The 24,503-nt window shown below is 48.9% G+C and overlaps 1 protein-coding gene across 6 annotated transcripts in view; it reads right to left on the reverse strand.

Annotated features, from left to right (window-relative positions):
* The window catches only part of vps13a (vacuolar protein sorting 13 homolog A), a 631,135-nt gene that overhangs the window by 134,345 nt on the left and 472,287 nt on the right, over positions 1-24,503 (reverse strand). For 4 of the 6 annotated variants that reach the window (XM_085985834.1, XM_085985815.1, XM_085985852.1 and 1 more), the window contains 2 exons: positions 23,589-23,722; positions 20,805-20,940 (listed from right to left, as the gene is read on the reverse strand). In XM_085985834.1, the coding sequence (XP_085841960.1) occupies positions 20,805-20,940; positions 23,589-23,722 (270 nt within the window). The remainder of the gene's footprint in view (positions 1-20,804; positions 20,941-23,588; positions 23,723-24,503) is intronic. The other 2 variants (XM_085985825.1, XM_085985842.1) reach the window with 1 other exon arrangement.

A 24,503-nucleotide genomic window follows, 5' to 3' on the forward strand; every position in this document is an offset into this window, starting at 1 on the left:
TTTACATGATTGCAGAGCTGATCTCAGTGGCTAAACATGCTGCTGATTGGCTTAGTGCTCACCGGGGGGGGGGGGGGGGGCAGGGTAATAATGGGTGCAGTCTACTGGCCAATAAAGTTTGGTCTAGGCTCTCTATGATATTTAAAGGGGAGGTGCTTTATTGCAGAAGCACCTCAATGTCAGTTGAAATGAAGCCATTGCCCAACCGCCGAGGGAAAGGGCTAGACAATTTTCTGATGCGGCACTGGAGGCCTTGGTCCAGGGGGTCCAAAGATGCCGTGAGGTCCTCTATCTGCAGGGGGGCAGGAGGCTTTCAATGATGACCACAAGGAGGATCTGGGAAGAGATCGCTCAAGCCGTCTTTGCTACGAGTGTTGTCCCCAGAATTTGGATCCAGTGTCGCAAAAAGTTTAATGACCTCACACGAGCAGTCAAGGTGAATGAATGCATCATCAAATGCCACATCCCACCATCTGTACCACAAGCATCACACACTGCTCAATGCACCATACCCCCATCACTCACCTACCCAACAATCTCTAGCTATCACCACTCATACCACATAATCATAGTTTCACTTCACCCTCACACACTTACCACTGCTGCAACACTCTCACTCACATCTCACACCTTGCACACACTGCCAGCTATTCAACCATGGCAGGCACATCACCCAAACACATTGCACCACACTCACTTCCCTTTCTCTTGCAGGCCAAGGTGGCACACAACCAATGGGAGCACCAGCAGACGGGTGGAGGGCAAGCAAAAACTGAGAACCTGACAGACTTGGAGAAAGCAGTGCTGACAATAATTGGAGGAGCAGTGACCGAGTCCGTGGCAAGCGGGGAAGTGGAAAGCATTGCTGATGATGATGGTATGCTCATACATAATCGTTTTTCTCACATCTCACTTCCCCCTCACAAGTTGCTGATGGTGTGTGCATGGATATCTTGCTTCCCCCCACCCCCTCTGCTCCTTGTGCATTTCCCCTTTCAGATACCAAAGAACTGCCAGCAGCCCAGTCTGTCCCTGAAGTGATAGAGGAGAAGACACATCGGCACTGCATCTGATACTCGCAGACACCAGCTCAGAAAATGGCACTCCGCATACTTTACAGGGTAGCATAGAGGCGAGATCTGCACTTGGTGAGTCACCGGACATCAGTGGGCTGCAGCCAGGCTCGGGGGCCAGCTCCCCAGAGGGCGATTCTGCTCCCTAGGACTCAGATGATGAACTCGATGGGGCAGCCTTCAGAAGAAGGGTGATGGGCATGCACACAGAAATGCTCGGTGCAATGGCAAGCCTGCCAGAGAGCTTCGTCGTTGTCAAGGAGCATGGAGGATTCCGGCCCAACATTGCGCGGGGTTTTGCGCAGAGCTGGAAATGATGGACAACTCCAGGATGGATCTAGTGGACTCAAATATGATGCTGGATATGATGGGCGATCTTGCAGTTTTCATTGCAGCACAGGTGGAAGTGACTCAATGGGCTCAATTTTCATTGAGCCGTGGAGTCGGGCTTGGAGGCGTGCGGGGGGTTAAAAATCGCCGAAACTGGCGGACCCCCCCCCGGCGGGTGGGTGGGACCCCCCCCCGGCCTGGTACCTGACTCCGAGCAATTTTAACTCAGGCGTGTCTGATGGTCCCGGCTCCGTCCCGCATCCAACAGCGGGACTGGTCTTTAAGGCACTTAATTACCACTAAATGGCCTCTATAATCCTATTTTAACAGGCCCATGCAACTTTAACCCTTTTCTCACGTAAAACACGCCTGGTGGGAATCACGAATGTGAAACCTGGCGGGAGCACTATTGGATTGCTGACTATCAACTGCAGGTCAACCATTAAAGAAGAGATTTGATCAGCCATCATTTGCAGGTGGCAGGACTTGGTGGTCTCAGGTCTGGGGCAACTTTTACAAGGCTTAACCACACCTGTGGAAGGTTGGAGCCTGACACCCATCTCCAGTGTGGCCTCCTGGGAAACCACTCTCGCCACCTTCACTCAGCGCTTCAACGGAGGCATATGCCAGAAGCACGGGAGCCATTTATTTCCTTCCCATCTGGGCATTAGAGGAGCTCGAGCACCAGCCGCGGCAGCAGCAGAACCAGGAACAACAGCAGCACCAGCAACAGCAGCAGCAGCAGCAGGAGCACCAGGCTGCTGCTCACCCACCTGAGGCTACACAGGCCAGAAGGGGCTAGCGCCTGGAAGCCCGTCGGTGCAGGAGATACCCCCCAAACAGGGTCTACAGATGCAGGGTCGCCTACCTCAACATTTCTGAGCAGCAGTGCCAAAGGCGGCTCCGACTTTCGCGAGAGGTAGTGACTGACATCTGCGCAATGCTACAGCAAGACCTGCTGACCAGAGGACCAGATGGACAAGCATTACCGATGGCCGTCAAAGTCACCACCGCACTCAACTTCTTTGCCTCAGGCTCATTCCAGGGATCAGCAGCAGACATCAGCGGCATCTCCCAGGCGGCCACACACACTTGCATCACGCAGGTAACCGATGCCCTCTTTGCCCTCGCGCACAATCACATCCATTTCACCAAGGATCGAGCAAGTGTCACGGCGCGAGCGGTTGGATTGGCTCATCTGGCATGCTTTCCAAGGGCGCAGGGCATCATTGACTGCACACATGTGGCCCTTAGGGCACCCCATATCGCAATCCAGGTTTTTTTGTCAACCGCAGGGGCTTCCACTCCCTCAACGTTCAGCTGGTGTGTGACCACAAGGAGATTTTGCATGTTTGTGCCATGTACCCTGGCAGTTGCCATGACTCCTTCATACTGCGCCAGTCTAGTGTGCCTCTGCTATTCAGTCCGCCAGACCAACTTAACGGATGGCTACTTGGAGACAAGGGCTATCCCCTGAGGACATGGCTAATGACGCCGTTGAGGAGGCCAGCCAACGAAGCTGAGGAGCGCTACAACTCCAGCCACATTTCCACCAGATCCATTATCGAACAAACCATCGGTTTGCTGAAGATGCGCTTCAGATGCCTGGATAGATCAGGTGGAGCCCTGCAGTACTCTGCAGCCAGGGTCTCCAGAATCGTTGTGGTTTGCTGTGCACTTCACAACATGGCACAGCGTCGTGGCTTGCAGATTCCTGAGGAGCAAGTGGCTCCTCACATATCCTCCTCAGATGAGGAGGAGGGTGAAAACGAACATCCTGCAGAGGTCCATCAACCAGCAGCAGCATTACGCGAGAACATTGCTGCCCGGGATGCAAGGAACACACTCATCCTGGCCAGATTTGCTTAGCCTAGTCAATCAAACACTTTTGCCTCGCAGCTTCTTACCAGATCATTGACAATGTCCAAGAACCAGAAGATTCCTAGCATTCTGACCACCATACTGACAGTTGCAAGTATTCCTAAGGCCTCACTGTGGAAGTCCCAATAGCGAAATGACAGACGCCACAACTGTAACATTTGCCATCAGAATTTTTATGCACAATTACGATGTGATGGCATTTTTACACTAAACACAAAATTCCACCCAAGTGACTACCCTTGTGACTACTTGTGCTTTATCTTGCTCTTACGCGTGCTCCTATGTAGTGCTTTCCCTGTGGCTTCAGCAGATGTGGAGGCCCCTTGCTCACTTTCCTGCTGCTCCTGTCTCGACACCTTTGGCGGGCGTCCTCTGGGGTTGCGAGCCTGTGAGGGCTCGTCAACAGTCTGCTGCTCCTGCGGCTGTGCAGGGGTCGAGACGTCTATCTCACTTGGGTGTGGACTCCGGTGGGGCTCTGACCGAGGGCTCTGCAGTGGCATGGAAGTGTGAGTGCTTGGAGAGGAACTCCCACTTCCTTGAGGTCTGCCACCAACCTCCCTCTCATGGGTCAGGTCCCCCTTCACGCCTGCAAGTGGCTGGAGAGCATCTTGCTGCACATCAGGGGGGCCATGGGGACCCGAATCTGCAATGGCAGTCCTACTCAGAAGGACTTCCATGAAGGTCTGGTTTCTCTGTTCAATAGATGCCCATCGCACCTCAAGAGATGTCATTCTATTCTGAACAATGACCATGTTTTCCATACCCTGGCGACTAAGCTCCTCCTCTCCTCTACCGTAGCCATCCTCTCCTGTACGGTAGCCAGCCTTACCACGGAGGTAGCAGTCGTTTCCATGGAGGTAGCCATCCTTTCCGTGCTGATGCGTTCATGCGCCAATGACTCCACAAAGGCTCGCTCATGTTCGCTATGGACTCCTCCATTCGCTCCACACTCGCAGCGACCCTAGAGACAAAACCTGCCAGAGACTCCTGCATCTGTGCCTGGAGTTCCATCACCTCTGATCTTATGGATGGACCCAGAGGCAGAGGGTCGACATGCTGTTGAGCCGAGCTGGCAGAGTCCTGCGCCCTCCGGCTAGGACTCTCCACTGCTGTCCCTGTCTCCACAATCTGCTGATGCTCACTTGTGAGCTGTAATACACCAGGTGACAACACTACTCTATGTCCCGAAGGTCCCACCGAGGTGTGAGTGTCTGCGCTGGTGCCGGGTGCGCTGAATTCTGCTGATGCTGCGCCCTCAGCGGTTGCAGCTTCCTCTGAGGAGTCTGGCTGCTCAGCCTCTTCTTCCTGGCTAGGGGGGACCTCAGCGGTTGCAGCTTCCTCTGAGGAGTCTGGCTGCTCAGCCTCTTCTTCCTGGCTAGGGGGGACGGATGCTTGTGATGGTCCTGTGGGGGAGTAAAGGAAAGAGTCAGAGATGTGATGCAGCTACATGCACATAGCTTTTTGCAGATGCTCATAAGTGCATCTGTTACAGCTTCGCAATCATTATCAGCGACTCATGCAATGTCAAAGAGAGAGATGGGAAACTTTTCTGTCACTAGCTTGCTGCGTTGCACCCGTCTGTCCATCCCCCATGCGCGAATCATCCTCAATGCCCATGATTTCCAGGACGGCCTCCTCCCAGGGGGTCAGGTGGGCTATTGAGGGTGGACCTCCTCCTGTCCTGGCTCGCTCTCTCTTGTTGTGAGCTCTCTCTTCCTGCAATGAGGGAGACAAGTGGACGTTGAGTGAGAATGAAGGAGTGAGTGTAGAGATTGCATAGCATAGATACTTAGAAGGAGACAAAGATGGAGTGAGGTTGCAAGACCAAGGGCCCTCCCTGTGTGTTGTCAGTTGTGTTCAAAGCATCAGAGTGATAGGGAGTGTGAGGGCTGCTTGGTCGAATAGTTATGTGAATGTGAGCATAGAGAGGGAATGGGTAAGGGTGCATGGATGTCAGTGTCAAGTGGGATGTGGAGGAAGAGATTGCTAAAGCTGAGTGCTGGTGAGGAAAGGCAATGGGGATCAGATTGAGGGTGATGGGAAATTCATACTCACTTTTCCAGTGCGCTGAAGGTCATGAAATCTTTTCCTGCACTGTATCCAGGTTCTGCGGGTGACTCCCAAGGAGTTGACCTCCTCAGCCACCTGCATCCACACAGCCTTGGTCTGAGTGGGAGGCCTCTTCCTCCCTGATGAAGGGAAGAGCACCTCCCCGTTGGCCCTAGCCCCATCCACCAATTCCTGCAGTGCCGCCTCATCAAAGCGAGGAGCTGCTCTTGCCCTCCTGCTTGTCATCTTTCCTGCAGGTCCCTCGGACACCAAATGGAGGAAGCTTGGAAGCCTGCAGAAGAAGCAAGACTTGCTGTGGACCTTAAATGCAGCAGCAATGATGACGTCATCGGAGGGGACTTTCAGTCATGAAAAACCCCTTTGCAAAGGCTTCCCACACGCTGGAAATCAATTGGCCAATTGAGTTAAAATTGCATCAATCTCCCACATCCATTTAGATTTGTGTGGGAAACACGAAATTCGGATAACACGACAACAGCCCGCACCTGAGTTAAAAGTGAGCCCAATGTCTCAGTACTGCAGTGGAAGTGCAGACTGCTCTCCTGCAGTCTCAGCTTGCTGCTATGCAAGCTCAATCTGCTGTGGAGATACTGGATGAGATAAAAATTGATAAAAAGGAGGTACTAGAAAGGCTGGCTGTACTTAAAGTTGATAAGTCACCAGGACCAGATGGGATGCATCCTAGGATACTGAAGGAGGAAATCAAGGAGGTACTCGCCATAATCTTCCGATTCTCCTTGGATACAGAGGTGGTGCCAGAGGACTGGAGAATTGCAAATGTTACACCCTTTTTTGAACAAGGGTGTAAGGATAAACCCAGCAACTACAGGCCAGTCAGTTTAACCTCGGTAGTGGGGAAGCTTTTAGGAACGATTATCAGGGACAAAGTTAACAGTCACTTGGACAATTGTGGATTAATTAATGAAAGCCAACATGGATTTGTTAAAGGCAAATTATGTTTAACTAACTTGATTGAGTTTTTTGATGAGGTAAGAGAGAGGGTTGATGAGGGCAATACGGTTGATGTAGTGTGCATGGACTACCAAAAGGTGTTTGATAAAGTGCCACATAATAGGCTTACCAGCAAAGTTGAAGCCCATGGAATAAAAGGGACAGTGCCAGCATAGATATGAAATTGGCTAAGTGATAGGAAACAGAGTAGTGGTGAATGGTTGTTTATCAGACTGGATATAGGTATACAGTAGTGTTCCCAAGGAGTCGGTACTAGGACTACTGCTTTTCTTGATATATATTAATGACTTGGACATGGAAGTATAGAGCACAATTTCAAAATTCGCAGATGACACAAAACTTGGAAGTATAGTGAACAGTGAGGAAGATAGTGATAGACTTCAAGACATAGACAGGCTGGTGAAATAGGCGGACACGTGGCAGATGAAATTTAACGCAGAAAAGTAAAAAGTGATACATTTTGGTAGGAAGAACGAGGAGAGGCAATATATAAACTAAAGGGCACAATTCTAAAGGGGGTGCATGAACAGAGCAACCTGGGGGTATATGTGCACAAATTGTTGAAGGTGGCAGGGCAGGTTGAGAAAGCAGTTTAAAAGGTTTTGGTGATCCTGGGCTTCATAAATACAGGTATAGAGTACAAATGTGCGGAAATTATGATGAACCTTTATAAAACACTGGTTCTGCCTCAACTGCAGTATTGTGTCAAATCCTGGGCACCGCACTTTAGGAAGGATGTGAAGGCCTTAGAGAGGGTGCAGCAAAGTTTTACGAGAATGATTCCAGGGATGTGGGAATTCAGTTATGTGGATAGACTAGAGAAGCTGGGGTTGTTCTCCTTAGAGCAGAGAGGTTGAGTGGAGATTTGATAGAGGTATTCAAGACATGACGGGTCTAGACAGAATAGATAGAGAGAAACTGTTTCCATTGGTGGAAGGGTAGAGAACCAGAGAATTCAGATTCAAGGTGATTGGCAAAAGAACCAAAGGCAACATGAGGAAAAGCTTTTTTACGCAGCGGGTGGTTAGGATCTGGAATGCACTGCCTGAAAGTGAGGTGGAGGTAGATTCAATCGTGGCTTTCTAAAGGGAATTGGATAAGTATCTGAAAGAAAAAAAATTACAGGGCTACGGGGAAAGGGCGGGACTAGCTGAAGTGCTCTTGCAGAGAGCTGACACGGGCTCGACGGGCCGAATGGCCTCCATTTGTGCAGTAACCATTCTATGATTCTATTCTATGCTGCCATCGTGGCTAGGTTTACGAGTGTCAAAAGGGGCTTTCCGGGTGTCACAGCATTCCAGCAATCTGTGCCACAACAGATGGCTAAGAATGCTGAGACGCCACTTCGGAGAGTGGCTGTGGCTCGGTGGAGCAAGAACCTGCTGTCCTCTCTCAGGAGGACAGTATTCCTACTCCCACCACTGCCACTCCGCCAGAGCCCTAGCTGCTGCCTGTCATCCAGCCAGCCCAGACTGCTGCCGCCCATGCCAAGGTGGTGCAGTCTACAGTCAGAGCTGCTCGAGGTCATCCTGCAAGGCCATCTGTAGTCTCCCCCAGTGAAAAGTCAACAGGCTTCCACTAGCCATGATGCAGCCACTGGGGAGCACATCGTAGGTGCACTAGAGTAGGAAAAGGAACACGAAAGACAGACAGTAAGGGAATGCACAAGAGTGATTAGTTGACTTTGTTCTTTTGATTTGAATTTGAGAAATTTATAAATTATGTTTGGAATGTGTGTTTTGTGGTGGTTCTCAGCTTTGTGCCCAGGAGGGCGCTGTGATGTTCTGCAACAGAGGGATAGTATGATAGGGAAGTGGTGAGCAACGGGGATCTGGGGTTTCATTCACTGGAACTGGAGTCTGATGAGGCACTCAAGTAGAGCCCGTCCGGAATGGGGATGTGCTGCCTGCCTCCTCCCTTCCTCCTTGTCCTCCTGAGGTGGTCCCAGAACCCATGGTGGGAAGGGCTGCACGTTCATGGAGGACAAGTTTTGGAGCATGCAGCAGGTGACCACGAAATGGGACACCAACTCCAGTGCGTACTGGAGGGCTCCTCCCAAGCGGTCAAGGCAGCGAAACCATTGCTCGAGTGCCCCAATGGTCTGCTCGATGACGTTCCTCGTGGCAACATGGCTGTCATGATACGAGTGCTGGCAGGTGTGGTGGTGTTGCAGAGGGGAGTCATCAGTCAGGTGCAGAGCAGATAGCCCTGGTCTCTGAGCAGTTGCTGGAAGATTACTGGCACGACCAGGTGCAGGATGAAGGCATCATGACCGCTGCCAGGATAGCGGGCATTCACCATTGTGATGCGCTGGACGTGGTCGCACAACTGCATATTGCCCGAGTGGTAGCCTTCACGGTTATGGAACATCTCAGGATTGACGTACAGCACCCACAAAGCCACATGTGTGCGGTTGATGGCACCTTGCACTATGGGGAAGCCCGCTATCCTGGCAAAGCCACATGCTGCTCCTCCTGCTTCTCTCTGTTCAGGGAGAAGACAATGAAGTCCCTTCTGGAGTAGTGAGCCTCTGTGACCTCCCAGATGCAGCGATGGACAACAAACTGGGAGATTTTAGCTATGACTCCTGCTCCAGACTGGAAGGATCTGGCGGTGAAGAAATTGAGGGCCACGGTGATCTCGAGGGCCACTGGGAGAGCCATCGTTGCCCTGCTCTGAGGCTGCAGGTCTGGACGCAGGACGTGGCAGAGTTCTATGACCACCTCCTTGGTGAAGCAGAGCCTCCTAATGCACTGCTCCTGGCTTAAGTGCAGGTAGGAGAAGTGCTCCTTAGGTGGGTAAGGCTTCCTGCTTAGAGCCCTTCTGCCCCTCCTCCTCCCTCTGTGAGCAACTCGTCCTCTTCTTCGCTGCCTCCGCTCCAGCTGCCTGTCATACTCGAGCACAAGGGGGATTGTCAGTAGAGTCCCCATGACTGTGAGCAAGCGGTGTGAGCAGAAGCCTTTAAATGAGAAGCAAGGCAGTCTCCACTTGCAGCAACACTCCTCGTCACCTCAGCAACTTTAAATAACTTTAGAAAGCTCCAAACAGTTGCACAAACTTAGACAGAGCCAGTAGAACTGAAAAAGCAAGTCAACTATAAGTTGTTGATGATCCCTTTAAATAGCATTGCTGGGGGGATCCTCCCTGCTGCTGAACTAATGGTCAGCTGGTCGTGATTAGTAGAGGGCGTTAAATGGAGCGCCGACGTTGAAAATGGCAGGTCCAGCGTCAAATCAGCATTGCACACTCATTGAAGTCATGATCGGCCTCATCTAAATATCTGGAGCAAGCGCAGTCAACAGCAGCCCTACTGACCTCCCCAAATGGTGGCCACCATGGGACCCGTCAGAAGCGGGTGGAAGGAAGGCAGCCGCCATTTTTTCAGCAAAATCGGCCTTAACGGTGCTAAACCTCCAAATTTTGTGGCCTTATGTCATGATTTAATTTATAAATTTGGATGGGAACGTGCATTTTCTGGTGGTTTTTATTTTTGTGTTGTCGGAAAGTGGACGATGTGATGGTCAGTGATAGAGGAAAGGTAAGGAGTGTGGGACTGTTGGCGAATGGGGAGGTGTGGTTGAGGTTAGTGGGTGTCAGCCGTGGCTCAGTTGATAGCACTTTTGTCACCAAGTCAGAAGGTTGTGGGTTCAAGTCCCACTCCAGAGAGTTTCCTCTATCACTGACCATCACATGATCCTTTTTCAACTGAGCCACCAGAAAATGCACATTCCAATCGAAATTTATAAATTAAATCATGACATTATGGCTGCGAAATACAGAGGTTTAGCACCAGCCATTATGGCCAGTTTTGCTGAAACTCCAGTGCAGTACTAAGGGAGTGCTGCGCTGTCGGAGGTACCATCTTTCGGATGAGACATTAAACATGGGGCCTCTCAGGTGGATGTAAAAGGTCCCATGGCACTATTTCGAAGAAGAGCTGAGGAGTTATCCCCAGTGCCCGGGCCAATATTTGATCCTCAATCAACATCACTGAAACAGATGCGATCCTTGTCCTGCTTTGTGGATGCAACAGTTGGCAGATTTCAATCACAACCTCTTTAGTGAAGTGAAGACATCTCAAGCATTGATCATCGGATTTTTTTTTTTTTTTTTTTTTTAAAGTTGTTCCTGGGATGTAGGCTTCGCTGGCAAGGGCAGCATTTATTGCCCATCCCTAAATGCCCTTGAGAAGGTGCTGGTAAGCCACCTTCTTGAACTGCTGCAGTCCGTGTGGTGCTGAAGTTGAGGTAAGAGAATTGCTCCCAAAAGACCCTAGGCAGATATGGCCTCCTGCTGAGAGGCCTTCTTCCCTCTTCTAGCAGCTTGTCCTGCTCTGTGTGGCCTCTCTTCATTCTCTCAGCCATGCTCAATTCCAAGAGGAAGGCCTACCAGGCCACCCATGTTTGGAAGCAACTTGTTTCAGCACAAGTTTTTAAAAGTACTTCAACACCAGCCAGACCACTCCCCATAGACTATTGAAATTTTAGGCAAGTATAGGAAAGCTCCAAAAATGCATACATTTGTACCAACAGCCAGAAGAAATAATCCAGTAACTAACCTGTAAGAAGTTCATGATCCCTTTAAGTAGCGCTGGTGGGGGGTCCTTCAAGCCGTTTAATGTCGTGTTCAGGCGTGCGAGGTTAAGACAGGGCGTAGGCTGGAGCGGCGTTCGAAAATGGTAGCGCTGGCATCACATCAGCGTTGCACACTGATTGAAGTCATAATCTGCCTGCTCTGCATGCTGCTGGCGGTCGTTTACCAAGATAGCGTCTGGCACACTTCCGTTGGAAGTGTGCGCGAGCATCTCTGATGCCATTTGAGCGTTAGGAGGCCGCGTAGCGCCTAAGAAACAGGCGCTAGAGAGCTCAATTTCTGCCCCGTAACTTGTACCGAAGTGCTGTAAATACTATGTAATAGAAAAACATCTAGAAACTAAAAATATAATAGTCAGCATGGATTTCAAAAGGGAAGGTCATGCTTGAGTAACCTCATTGAATTTTTTGAAAAAGTAACAAAGGGTAGACAAGGATAATCTAGTAGACGTAATGGCCTAGAAATTCAGTTGTTAGCGCCAGCAGCTAGCGCCTTAGAAGAAGTGGGGCGCTAAGCGGCTAGCGCCCGGCGCGATCTGCACCTCTCGTGAACTTCACTCAAGATTTAGCGGCAGCGCAAAACCGCAGCGCCCGCTCAGCTGCGCACGCAGATCCGGACATCATTTCATGGTGCAACGCCCTTGGCGCGCCCCGATCCGGAACTTCAGTGGCGCCCCCTATCTGTGCGCCTGGCGCCCCCAGCGACTGGTAGAGGGGAACGGTTCCCAGTCGCTGCAGGGCGCGGGGGGCACTATTTAAAGGGGACTCCTCTTGCATTAGAAGTGTCAGCCATTTTGTGCCAATCCTTCTGTGAGAGAGACAGATATTTGGAGAGAGAGACAAAGGGAGAGAGCTTTCTGCTTTGACTCAGCGCTCGCACAGGTACTTCTGGCTTCAGGCCAGAGCTTTGCACTTGGATTTAACTTTCAGTGCCATAACCTTGAGTCGCCACATATAATGGGGGCTGCAATGGGTGGAAACGTTGGCTTTCTGCATTGCATTCAAAGGGCTCAGAGACGCTGTGAGAGAGTGCCAGTCATGGCCAGACGGAGAATGGCCAACAGGCGTCGGCACAGGAGGCCTTACCCACCCAGGGTATACTGCCAGCAGTTCTCATATCTGAACATGTCTGAGGAGCAGTGTGTTCGGAGGCTGCGATTCAGAAGGGAGGTGGTCACTGAGATTTGCCACCTGCTTCGCAGAGATCTGCAGCCACAGCTGAGGAGCAGGACGTCTCTGTCAGTGGCAGTGAAGGTGATGGTGGCTCTCAACTTCTATGCCACCGGCTGCTTCCAATCCGCTACTGGGGACATTGCCAACATCTCCCAGTTCACGGTACATTGCTGCATCTGCCAGGTGACCAATGCCCTTTTCAGAAGGCGACGTCAGTACACCTCCTTCCCCATGACCCTTGGCAAGCAGCAAGAGCGTGCAATGGGATTTGGAAGAATAGCGGGCTTCCCCATGGTCCAGGGCGCCATTGACTGCACGCATGTGGCTTTGCAGGCACCTCTAGAGAATGCCGAGGATTACCGCAACCGGAAGGGCTACCACTCGCTCAACGTCCAGTTGGTGTGTGACCACAGGCAGCTCATACTAGCTGTCAATGCCCGCTTTCCAGGCAGCAGCCACGATGCCTTCATCCTGCGCCAGACTTCTGTGGCAGACATTTTCGAAGCCCAGGCTCACCCAGGAGGATGGCTTCTCGGGGGCAAGGGCTATCCTTTGTGCACCTGGCTGATGACCCCGCTCCGTGCGCCCAGCACCCCTGCTGAAGAGCGATACAATGACAGCCATCAAGCTACCAGGAACATCATTGAGCACACAATCGGCGTGCTCAAGCAACGGTTCCGCTGTCTGGACCGTTCTGGAGGAGCCCTACAGTACTCGCCTGAGCAAGTCTCCCATTTCGTTGTAGTGTGCTGCATGCTGCACAACCTGGCTATCCTCAGGACTCAGCCTCTGCCAGCAGACATTGGAGGACCACCAGAGGAGGAGGAGGAGGAGCACCGAGACAGGAGGGAGGCACAAAGTGCAAGGGCCGTCCGTTGGTGGCTTATTGCAACTCGGTTCTAGGCCTCCTCTCAGGGGATGGCTTATGCCAATGAAAGAACATGAATGGAGCCGCTCCGCAAACCCTCAGCCGGTCAAGGCAACAAATAGTTCAAAGTGCAAACATGGACAATGTGACAACCTGACAGAGCACAGGCACTCCCTGGTCGGCTGATACACTGGCACTCGCACGGGCCAGCACTGCAGCATGCACAGCAATCTGCTGAAGCACAGACTGCTGGGCTGCTGCGGCGCGGCGAGGGCCCCGGCGATGCCTGGCTGATCCAGCGAGGGTGGCAGCAGTTAGTGCCCGTGTGGCCCTGATCTGTGTCTGCATCAGACCAGCCAGTGAATGCACGGCACGACCGAGCACTTGGCTGGAAGCCGCCTGTGATGCAGCGAAGTCCTGCTGACGCCTAGCCTATGCTGCCGCGAAGTCCTGCAGACTCCTGGCCTGTGCTGCCGCGAAGTCCTGAACACTCCTTGCCAGTGACTCCATGGAGTCAGGCATCCTTGCCACTGCAGCCATGAGCTCAGTGTGCCTGCGCTCAGCCTGGGCACCCATTTCACCAAGGAGCCGAACCTCCTCTACGCTCATCGTAGCAGGACTGGAGGCCGCACTCACCCTCCGGGGAGAAGGCCGCCGAGCTTCCCCACCCCTCCCGTGTTACTGCAGCCCGCTGGGCCCCGGAGCTTCACTCTCCTCAGACCCTTCCCCCCTGCTCCCCTCCAGGGAAGACGTGTCCCCATCATGGCCATGGGCTGCCTCGGCTGAGGGTGGCACTGATGGGCCGGCTTCCTCTTCCTCCTCCTCAAATTCAGAATCACTGACGGTGGTAGCTTGAGGGCCCGCCTCCTCACCTGGCGAATCAGCATCTGAAAGCAGGGAGGCACAAGAGTTGCTTTAAAGTGAGGACAGGGCAGCAGCGAGGGAGGCATGTGTGCTGCTATGCACTGCATTGGTTCGATAGTGGCAAAGGATGCTGGTGTGAGGCACAAGTGGAAAGAGAGAGGTCAAAAAGGTGACGACCTTACCACTGCTGTCCAGAACAGGGTCGGCATCTCCACTGGCGACGGGGCCAATCAGCTGGCCTGCCATAATGCGCTCCACACGTTGCTCCAGGTCGCTGAGCTCTTTCAGGTCAGGACGGCCTCCCCCGGTCCGTAGCTGCTGCCTGCGATTGTGGGCCAGCTTGCCCTGCAAGAGAAAGGACGGCCTCTAAGTAAAGTATCAAGCCTTGATCTTGCCTGCACTACCTCCAATGGTGGAACAGCCCTGACAGTGTCAAGCCCTGATCTTGCCTGCACTGCCTCTCATGGTGGAATAGCCCTGACAGTGTCAAGCCCTGATCTTGCCTGCACTGCCTCTCATGGTGGAATAGCCCTGACAGTGTCAAGCCCTCATCTTGCCTGCACTGCCTCCCATGGTGGAATAGCCCCGACAGTGTCAAGCCCTCATCTTGCCTGCACTGCCTCCCATGGTTGAATAGCCCCGACAGTGTGTAAAGTGCTGAATGTGCAAGTGGTTTTCATGAGTCCCATAGTTCTTGGATGAGGGCTGGGCATTGGGGCTTTCAGGTCCCTTTGGCCAGAAACTGAGGTGCACATGCAGGGATGAAGAGGATAGTGGAAAGGGTACTCACCCTGACAACCCGAGTGAGGTCGTTGAACTTTTTTCTGCATTGAACTGGAGTCCTGGCAACCATGCTGTTGGTGGTCACCCTGTTTGCCACCTCCCTCCAGGCTTTTCGGTACTCGCTGGGAAGCAGCCTCCTCCCACTGTCAGGGAAGAGGACAGGTCGCCTGCGCTCCACTGCGCCAACCAGTAGCTTCAGGGCACCCTTGCTGAAGCGCTCCGCTCACTCCCTAGCCTTCTCCATTGTCCTGGGCGTTGAACTGTTGAACCAGCAATGGTCAGGGCTGCAGTGTGCAGGGCGTGGCAGCCAAACAAATCGACCCTCCCCCTTTAAGAGTTGACCGGCGCCAGCGTGTCTGCCTTCAATCAGCAACTCGCCGCACCTGCGCTGCGCCCGCCCTTGGTGTTAGCGCCTCGGCTCGCCGGCTTAGTGTCTTATGATAGTCGTGCACCGCCTACTTTAGCGCAGCAGCAACCTCTTGAGGCGATGCAACTCAATTTCGGTGAAGGTGGCGCAAAGTTGCGCCGGTCGCTAAATTTAGCGAACGCCCGGCTGCAGCGCCCCAAACTTGGCGATACTGAATTTCTAGGCCAATATTTTCAAAAGGCCTTCAGTAAGGTACCGCATAGTAGACTCATGACTATGGTTAGAACATGTGGAGTCAGGGGACAAGTTGCAGAATGGATAGCAAGCTGGCTACAAAACAGAAAACAGAGACTAGGGGCTGGATTTTCTAAGCCCCGAGGAGGCGGGCACGGAGGCGGGACAGCCGGTAAATTCAGAGAATGTGGGGGCGGCTGGCAAAGCCGCCCCCATCCCGCCTCCGTGCCCTTTTGCCAGGAGGTGGGAAGACTTGCAGCTTCGGGTCCCATCTCCTGGAGCTGGGAAAAGCATTTAATCCTTTTAACTGCTTGTTAACAGCTAGTTAACAGGAGAAAAAAGGATTAGTGCCATTTTACCTTCACAGGTGAAGGCTTCCCGACCTCGGAGAACCCCGCCGGGTTGGCGGAGACGTGGAGGCGGTCTGCGGTGGTTGGAGGCACCTGGAAGTAAGGTGTAGAGGTGAGTGATGGGTGCAAGCGTGGAGTGGTAAGTATGCAAGGCGAGTGCTAAGTTTTTTTTTTTTTTTTATAAAGTGTTCACTTACCTTGTTTTCTTTCTACAGCCTTCAGCCGCGGTGGATCGGGAGAGCCGACATCCTCTTTGTCAATTTCACATACTGGCTGTTGGAACCTCCGTACCAACAGCCATGTGAAATTTATACATTTGAAAGGTTTGATGAGTCCTGAACACAAGGACTCATCAAACTAAAGAGAATGTCAGTGTTTGACAGTTTCACAGAGTTGTCAAACACTGACATTTCTTCTTTCAAGAAGTCTTGACAGATAGCACGTCTGACGTTGACGTGCTCTGTCAGTGACTTCTTCCCTAATTGGCCTGCTGAGCCCGCAGGCTCAATCAGGAGAAAATTCCTCTGGTTGGTCAGGCGAGAATGGAGGCGGGACATTGACACGACAAGCAGCTGTCCCGCCTCCATTTACAAAATCCAGCCCATGGTGTTAAAGGTAGTTACTCAGACTGGAAAATGGTGGGAAGTGGTGTTCCACAAGGATCAGTGCTGGGACCAGTGTTGTTCACCATTTACATAAACGATTCGGACTCGGCAATTGGAAGTACAATTTCAAAATTTGCAACTATATCAAATTGCGGGGTATAATTTATACAGGAGGACTGTGACAAAATACAGGAAGACATTAATAAACTTGCAGAATGGGCATGTAATTGAATATACATAAGGGTGAGGTGGTACATTTTGGTAGGAAGAATAAGGAGGCCACATATTCCTTGGAAAGTAAGTGTCTAAATGGGGTAGAGGAGCAGAGGGATCTGGGGGTTACAGATACACAAATCACTAAAAGTAGCAATGCAGGTTAATAAAAAAGGCAAACACAATAGAATTGAAAAGCAGAAAGGTTATGTTAAACTTACATAGAACCTTAGTTAGATCATACCTGGAGTACGGTGAACAGATCTGGTCTCTATATTATAAGGTAGATATAGAAGCACTGGTGAAGGTGCAAAAAAGATTTACCAGGATCATACCAGAACTATCAGGTAAGATTGAACAGGCTGGGGCTCTTTCCTCTAGAAAAAAGACCGAGCAGTGACTTGATAGAGGTCTTTAAGATTTTGAAAGGGTCTGATAGGGTAAACGTAGATAAGATGTTTCCACTTGTGGGGAGACCAGAAGTAGGGGCCATAAATATAAGAAAGTCATTAATAAATCTAATAGGGAATTCAGGAGAAACTTCTTTACCCAAAATGGTTAGAAAGGTGAACATTTATACATTTATGGACTGGTATCCCTTCCTGTTGAAGAGTGCATTCTAGTTAATATATATACAGCCCTGATGACCACATGGATTCCATCTATAACGCCGTGGATTCTTGAGAAACCTGCCAGATGTTTAAAGTTCTGTTTCTTCTCAGTTAGTGTTAGTGTCTCCTTTTCACTGGGAAAGTGATAAAGGTGTTTGTTATTAGTCATTCGCTTTATGCAGATGTGAACTGGAAACTGACTTATCTGGTAGAATACTGCAGTGGTCTGGAAGAATACTGTTGCACAAAAGCTTAATGCTGTTGTAACCTTCACAGCTATGGGAAGAACCATCATTGTCCTTCAGTTTGTCAGTTGCAGCAAATGTCATAGCTTGTTCACTGCCTCTACAGTGAAGCAGAGGCAGCAAAGGCGAGTCTCCTATGACATATCTAGGTAGGAGTGGCACAGTCTGTAAAGTTGGATCCTTTAGATATACCACCTGAGGCATTATTGAACCTGACGAAAATTGTCTCATTGGTCTTCCATCTAACTCATGCAGCTCTATGAAAATAGTCAAAGGGTTTCTCATCCTCCCAACTTTTGTTATCTGTAACTTGTACCACAAATGTGTCAGTAACAAATGTGCAGTTTTATATACACAGAACATGCCAGCATGTCTACTAATTAAGATGACTGAATGATATTGATGCTTGTTTAAATCTCCACTTTCTTAATCTGGTTATTGCAATTTGTTTCTTGTCCACTCCAGTTTTCTCTCCTCTTCTAAAGTTCCTGACTCTTATTGGAGCATGGTTTCATGGGCACTGGCTGCCATGCAGTACCTCATTTGAGCGGCTATTCTTCATTTATGAGCCTAGATAAGTGTTGGCCATGTAGTGCATCACCATCAAATCCTACCATCACCGTGCACACTTCCCAGTAGAGATAGTAATAAGGAGTGGCAACCCTGTTTTCATCCCTTGCCACCCCCCAATCTCCTCTAATTCAGCGGCACTGAGGTTAATTGTATCAGCAAAACCTTTATAGATTGGCTTTGGAGAGGGTACAGAAGAGATTTACTAGAATGGTTCCAGGAATGAGGGAATACAGTTATGTGGTTAGACTGGAGAAGCTGGGTTGTTCTCCTTGGAGCAGAGAAGGCTAATAGGAGCTTTGATAGCAGTGTTTAAAATCATGAAGAATTTAGATAGAGTAGATAAAGAGAAACTGTTTCCAATGGCTGAGGAGTTGATAACCAGAGGGCACAGATTTAAGATGATTGGCAAAAGAACCAGAGATGACATGAGAACACTTTTTTTATGCAACGAGTGGCTAGGATTTGGAATGCACTGCCAGCTAGGGTGGTGGAAACAGATTCAACAGTAGCCTTCAAAAGGGAATTGGATACATATTGAAGGAGAAAAGAATTGCATGGATATGGGGAAAGAGCAGGGGAATGGGATTAACTGGATTACTCTTCGAAAGAGCTGGCACAGACTCGATGGGCCAAATAGCCACGTTCTGTGCTGTACTATTCAATGAGCAGCAACTGCCAATATCTCAGGAAAGTGTTGCTTAGCAAACTGAAGGCTTTAGCAAAAAGACATAAGTACACAGGAAACATGTTAGCAAAATATACAGAGCAGAAGCAGAAATAAACAGGAACACTGAAGCAGGCCTGGTCAGTAGAGCAGATATGTGCCCATTTTATATGGGCAAGTTATGTACAGGAAACTTTGGTTTATCCGGAGGTTAACTGTCCGGAATGCTCGAGCCACTGGCAAAAATCAGGAGCCGTTTCGTTAGTTTTTTTTTCTTTTCGTTGCTTTTTTTTTTCCACCAGTCAGGCTCTGCAAGGTCTCGCTGAAGCTGTTGCTAAGCTACAGAGATGCTTGCAAGGTACGGCCAACTGTTTAGAAGCTGTTGCTAAGCAACAGGGTTTGTTGCCAGATACGGAGCTCAAAATCTCCGTATGTTTCAACATTAGCGCTGGTTTGTCCGGCAGTTTTGATGGGACGGCAACAGCTCGGTCCCGTCGGTGCTGGATAGCACAAAGTTTCCTGTAGTGGGGAAGAGCTTCTCCCAAAATCATGAAATTCAGTGTGGAACTACCTTTAATAATTTTACTATTTAAATGTGAGATGCACTTGCATGTTCCTCTGCCTCCACTCTGCCCCAAAAATCAAAACTTGCAAAATCTGATGTTACAAAACAGGAATGCGATGTGATATGCCAATTTTGCGACCAAAGTTGGCGGAGCCCTTGTAAAATTGAGGCTATTGTGCTTAAGGCTGGATTCCATACCAATCATCTTGCCAGAGCTAGTAAAGGCAATACCATTACCTCTAATTACTCTCCAATAAAAAGACTCCTCCCACATAGAATCCTTTTGTGCGGACTTTCTTTCCCCAGACCAGTCCTCCCAAGAATCCAGGGCCATTTGCTGGAATCCACATGCCCATGAGGGCACCACTCATCAACCTTGATGCATACAAAAACAGTGCCAGGACATCACTAACGGAGGTTTTCAAGATTATGAACAGTCTGACGGTCAATCATCTAAGATTATTTCTACTGGTCAGCGAATCAGTAAAAAAAAAAGGCATAAACTCAGGGTTATCACTAGAACAATAAGGAGAAATTAGAAGTAATTAGAACATGGAATGCTTTATCACAAGTGGCTATTGAGACAACTACAATAACAATTTAAAAAGAAATAGGATAAGTATTTGCAAAGGATGAATATAAAAGGATACGAGGAAAGATCGGAAAATGGGATTACAGTAGATAGCTTCCATTGAAGCGATAGAACAGCACAGACAGAATGGGAAAACAGTTGCCTTCTGTGCTGTGATTTTTGACATGTAGTTCGAAGACTTTTCTGCTAGTATTCACTTGCACCTGGCTTTGTACTTTTATGCAATAGTGTTGATGACTGGTGTACTGACTGAGCTCAATTTAAACTTAGCATTGTATGTACTCTCTCTCCTTCCACAGAGCCCGCAATGCTGGAATGGGAAGTGCTTAGGTACACAAGTCTTATCCTCTTACTCTACGATCCTGGAGAGATATAATGGTGGAACTGTTCAAAGGCAAATCAGAGATGAAATCAGCTGGAGGCCTGATACAACAACAGAATGGTTTACATTTGAAATGGTAACTCATCTGTTTTCTCTACTGATGCTGGCTGACCTGATCAGTGTTTCCAGCATGTGTAGATTTTCAGCATCTGCAGTTTTTTGCTTTCTGCTGCAGGTCTGATATCTTGAAATGGCTGAATCCCTTTAAATTTGGCCATAACCTCTTAAAGCACTGCTTACATGACATTTCCTGATGTCCCCTCCCCTGGCAAGCATATAACGCTGTGCCCAATAATGGCCAGGAGCTCATCCCACTACGTCAAAGAAGCGGACCCCACAAAATAAGATCTTGCCAACACACTAATGGTCATGTGATGCTACTAACGCACCAGACCGTAGGCTCGATCAGAAAATCTAGCCTCTACTGTACATGACGACATGAAAATAAATTTTAACCAGAGAAATATTATAACAAATATTATTGTTTCAGTCATATTGACTGATAGTACGTAACTGGAATGTCACCTTGTACTTTCACATTGCTTAACATATACATGCAAAAAATTAACTTAGAAAATTATGGGTAAAATCTTGAATAGGAAGTGAGATGAAACCAAGATGAACCTAAAATAACAGTAGAAATATTACCCAGAAACATTCCGCCAGGCTTTTATATCAAAAACTTGAAATAGAAGATGCACACAAATACAAGATAATTTAACAGTAATGTAGCAAGGACCAAACCGGAAAAGAGAGAGAACGTGAAAGCGTTACGTAAAAATATTTTACATGCTTACCTCTATTGTACTCAGCTCTCCTGCTACATCTTCACATGTACAACTCCAGCTCAGTACTCGTGATCCTGTTGGATCTTCCCAGGTATAGTAAATTGCTTTACCTGGCTCCAATTCAATCTCCTTTCCAGTTGAACTGCTAGTAACAAATTATGGCATTTGTAATAAAATTAAAATAAGCCCTATGCGGAGCTTCAGTGTTCTCTCTAAATTACCCTAAGAGGGGTCTTATCACTGACAGAAAATATATTTTGACTGAGACTTGGCAGAGCACACATTTCAAAAATAAAATTCTTGAGAAGAAACCTGCACTCGTATTCCAATTTGGTAAAGCAAGAACAAGCAGAATGACTAATTCTGCTAACAAATTATCTACGACTCAGAGGACCACTCATTTAACATCTGATAGGAGAAATTACAGGAACTGTGTTCCCTCACGCAGTTATGGGCCGCGATATTAACCACGCCCCCCTCACCCCTGATGGGAGGGGGAGGATCGGGGGGTTAAAATATCAGGATCGGGCGACCCTACTCCTTGAAATTTTAAAGTGCATAATTTTTAAAGTGCATAATTCAAGGCACGAGCAAAGCTCCCGGAAATAGCAGGGGGGCGGCGCTAATTACCATAACAACGTCGCAGCCTGATGACATCAGCGCCATGACTTAAATTTAATGGAAACGGAGCTGTGGGATTTCCGGCAGCTGAACAGAGGTTGGAGCCTCCGACTCCCCCAAGGTAAGTGCCTCTTTCAGCACTCCTTGTGGGCCAGGAGCCAGGTCCCTCAAGGAAGCCTTCAGCCTCCTCCAACCCTTCTGATTGCAGGCCTACCCTACTCCTGATTGCCGACTGGAGCTTCCTCCCCCTCCACCCCAACCAATTACCGATCGTCCTCCCCTCTGCCGCCCGTTTTGCCAATCTTTTCCCCCGCCCCTCCCGATTCCCGACCAGAACTCAGATTTAAGTACCAACAATAGACTGCAGCTTATACGAATTCCAACATGATTGGTGATCCCTTTATGGATGTAATTTTAACAATTGCCAACATACAGGTAGACTATCCTTTATCCGAAAACCTCGGGACCAGCCGTGTTTCGGTTTTCGGATTTCAGAAGGTATTTTATAAGACTGGGAAATTTGTCGGGGGTGGGGGTCGGCGGGGGTGGGGGTCGGCGTCGGCGGGGGGGTCGGCGTCGTGCGCATGACTTACGCTGAACGAAAAAACTTTCGGTTTTTAGAGGTTTTCGGAAGTTCGGATAAAGGATAGTCTACCTGTAACAGCAAATAATGTTTAAAATACCTTGAAATACATTGCAGTACTCAATTTATAGCAAAACTCTAGAGCTAACTTATCTGCAGAACTGCCTGCAGTAAGCTACAGTCTATAGGGTGCATGCTTATCTGCTTTCTTGATTTTTCAAATCCTACGAATAGATGTATGCAGCGAATAGTTAAAAAGTATAGTATATGGCTGACTTTTTTTAAAAGTAAAAATAGTCACCCACTCATGTCAAATGCAATTCTTGTCTGGGAGCTGGAAAGAAACCCAGGGTAATCATAGAAATTTACAGCACAGAAGGCCGCCATTCGGCCTATCGTGTTCGTGCCGGCCGCAAAAGAGCTATCCAGCTTAATCCCACTTTCCAGCTCTTGGTCTGTAGTCTTGTAGGTTACAGCATTTCAAGTGCATATCAAAGTACTTTTTAAAATGTGATGAGGGTTTGCACCTCTACCACCTTTCAGGCAGTGAGTTCCAGACCCCCACCACCCTCTAAGTGAAAAAAGTTCTCCTCAACTCCCCTCTAATCCTTCTACCAATTACTTTAAATCTACCCCCTTTAGTTATTGACCTCTCTGCTAGGGGAAACAGGTCCTTCCTATGCAATCTATCTAGGCCCCATGTAATTTAAAACACCTAAATCAAGTCTCCCCTCAGCCTCCTCTGTTCTGAAGAAAACAGACCCAGCCTATCCAGTCTTTCCTCATAGCTATGATTCTCTACTCCTGGCAACATCCTTGTAAATCTCCTCTGTACCCGCTCTAGTGCAATCACATCTTTCCTGTAATGTGGTGACCAGAACTGCACGCAGTACTCTAGATGTGGCTTAACTAGTGTTTTATACAGTTCAAGAATAACCTCCCTGCTCGTATATTCTATGCCTCGGCTAATAAAGGAAAGTATCCCGTATGCCTTCTTAACCACCTTATCTACCTGTCCTGCTACCTTCAGGAATCTGTGGACATGCACGCCAAGGTCCCTCTGTTCTTCTATACTGCTCAGTATCCTACCATTTGTTGTGTATTCCCTTGCCTTGTTAGCGCTCCCCAAATGCATTACCTCACACTTCTCTGGATTGAATTCCGTTTGCCACTTTTCTGCCCACCTGACCAGTCCATTGATATCTTCCTGCTGATGTCTACAGCTTTCTTCCTCACTATCAACCACATGGCCATTTTTGAATCATGTGCAAACTTCTTAATCATGCCCCCTACATTCAAGTCTAAATCATTGATATACACCACAAAAAGCAAGGGACCCAGTACTAAGCTCTACGGAACCCCACTGCAACACCCCACCCACAAAAATACCCGTCGATCATTACCCTTTGCTTCCTGCACTGAGCCAATTTTGGATCCAACATGTCACTTTCCCTTGGATTCCATGGGCTGTTACTTTTCTATCAAAGCAATATTATGCTTTGATATAGTTCCTATATATAATGATCAATGATGGTCAATGAAAACAGCTGCCATTTCCTAAACAAATTCTTGTTGTATATGTAATGTACCTTTGATGATATTCAATCATGCTTGTGCTAGTGTGGTTAATGATGAGGAATGGAGCAGCCCCTTCATGGTAATCCTTAAAAGTGACCACTGTAGAATGTTCTGCCAAGTGCACTTCGACTATGATACCTCCAAACTGTAATATGTAGGAGAAAAATTCAATCAGGAATGATGATCATGTTGCAGTACATTTTAAATTCATTTAAATGCACAATATGCAATTCAAAACCAAGCTTCTGCCATCTGGACCCACTGAGTTTTGAAGTGGAGCTCTAAATCTTTTTGATCAAAATGACAACAGTTAATGAAGCATTTAGAACAATCTGCAATGACTTAACATTTGAATCACAGCAAAAGCAACATCACTTTATGGTGGGGGAGCAACCTAAAGAGGAGTTAATGGCCTAGAAATTGATTCGCACAGCACCCATTTTTCGGGCGCTACTTAAACTACCATGGCCCCAATATGACGGGCAGGATGCGTACTCATATTTCTGTCTGCAAGTGCACCACCGGCCATATTGGGTAAAGGACAAACAAGCAGCGTCCTCTACCCACACCTGAAGGAGGAGTTGGGCCCTTTACATATGCAGATAATACTGGTTGAGGTTCCTCTCTGAGATTGTTTGCCCTGAGGCTGCCAGCACCGTCACGAGGGGCACTTGAGGAAACCAGTTCAAGGGATCACCTGCCAACAAAGAAAGCAAGTAACTTACCTGAATGTAAGCACTCTTCCTCCTCCTGACCTCACATTTAAACCCCCTCCTAATCTCCGATCGGATCCAACACCACACATCAAAAGCAATTAACTATTAAATTCCATTTTTCTACTCCCTCTCCCCCCTCAGTCGCTATACTGCTGCTTCCAATCACTTTTTTTTCCATTCACGGGATATGGATAAGCCATCCCTAATTGC

Source organism: Somniosus microcephalus, chromosome 1, assembly GCF_052327205.1.
Source record: "Somniosus microcephalus isolate GS21.2 chromosome 1, FLI_Smic_1.0, whole genome shotgun sequence".
Classification (NCBI taxonomy): Eukaryota; Metazoa; Chordata; class Chondrichthyes; order Squaliformes; family Somniosidae; genus Somniosus; species Somniosus microcephalus.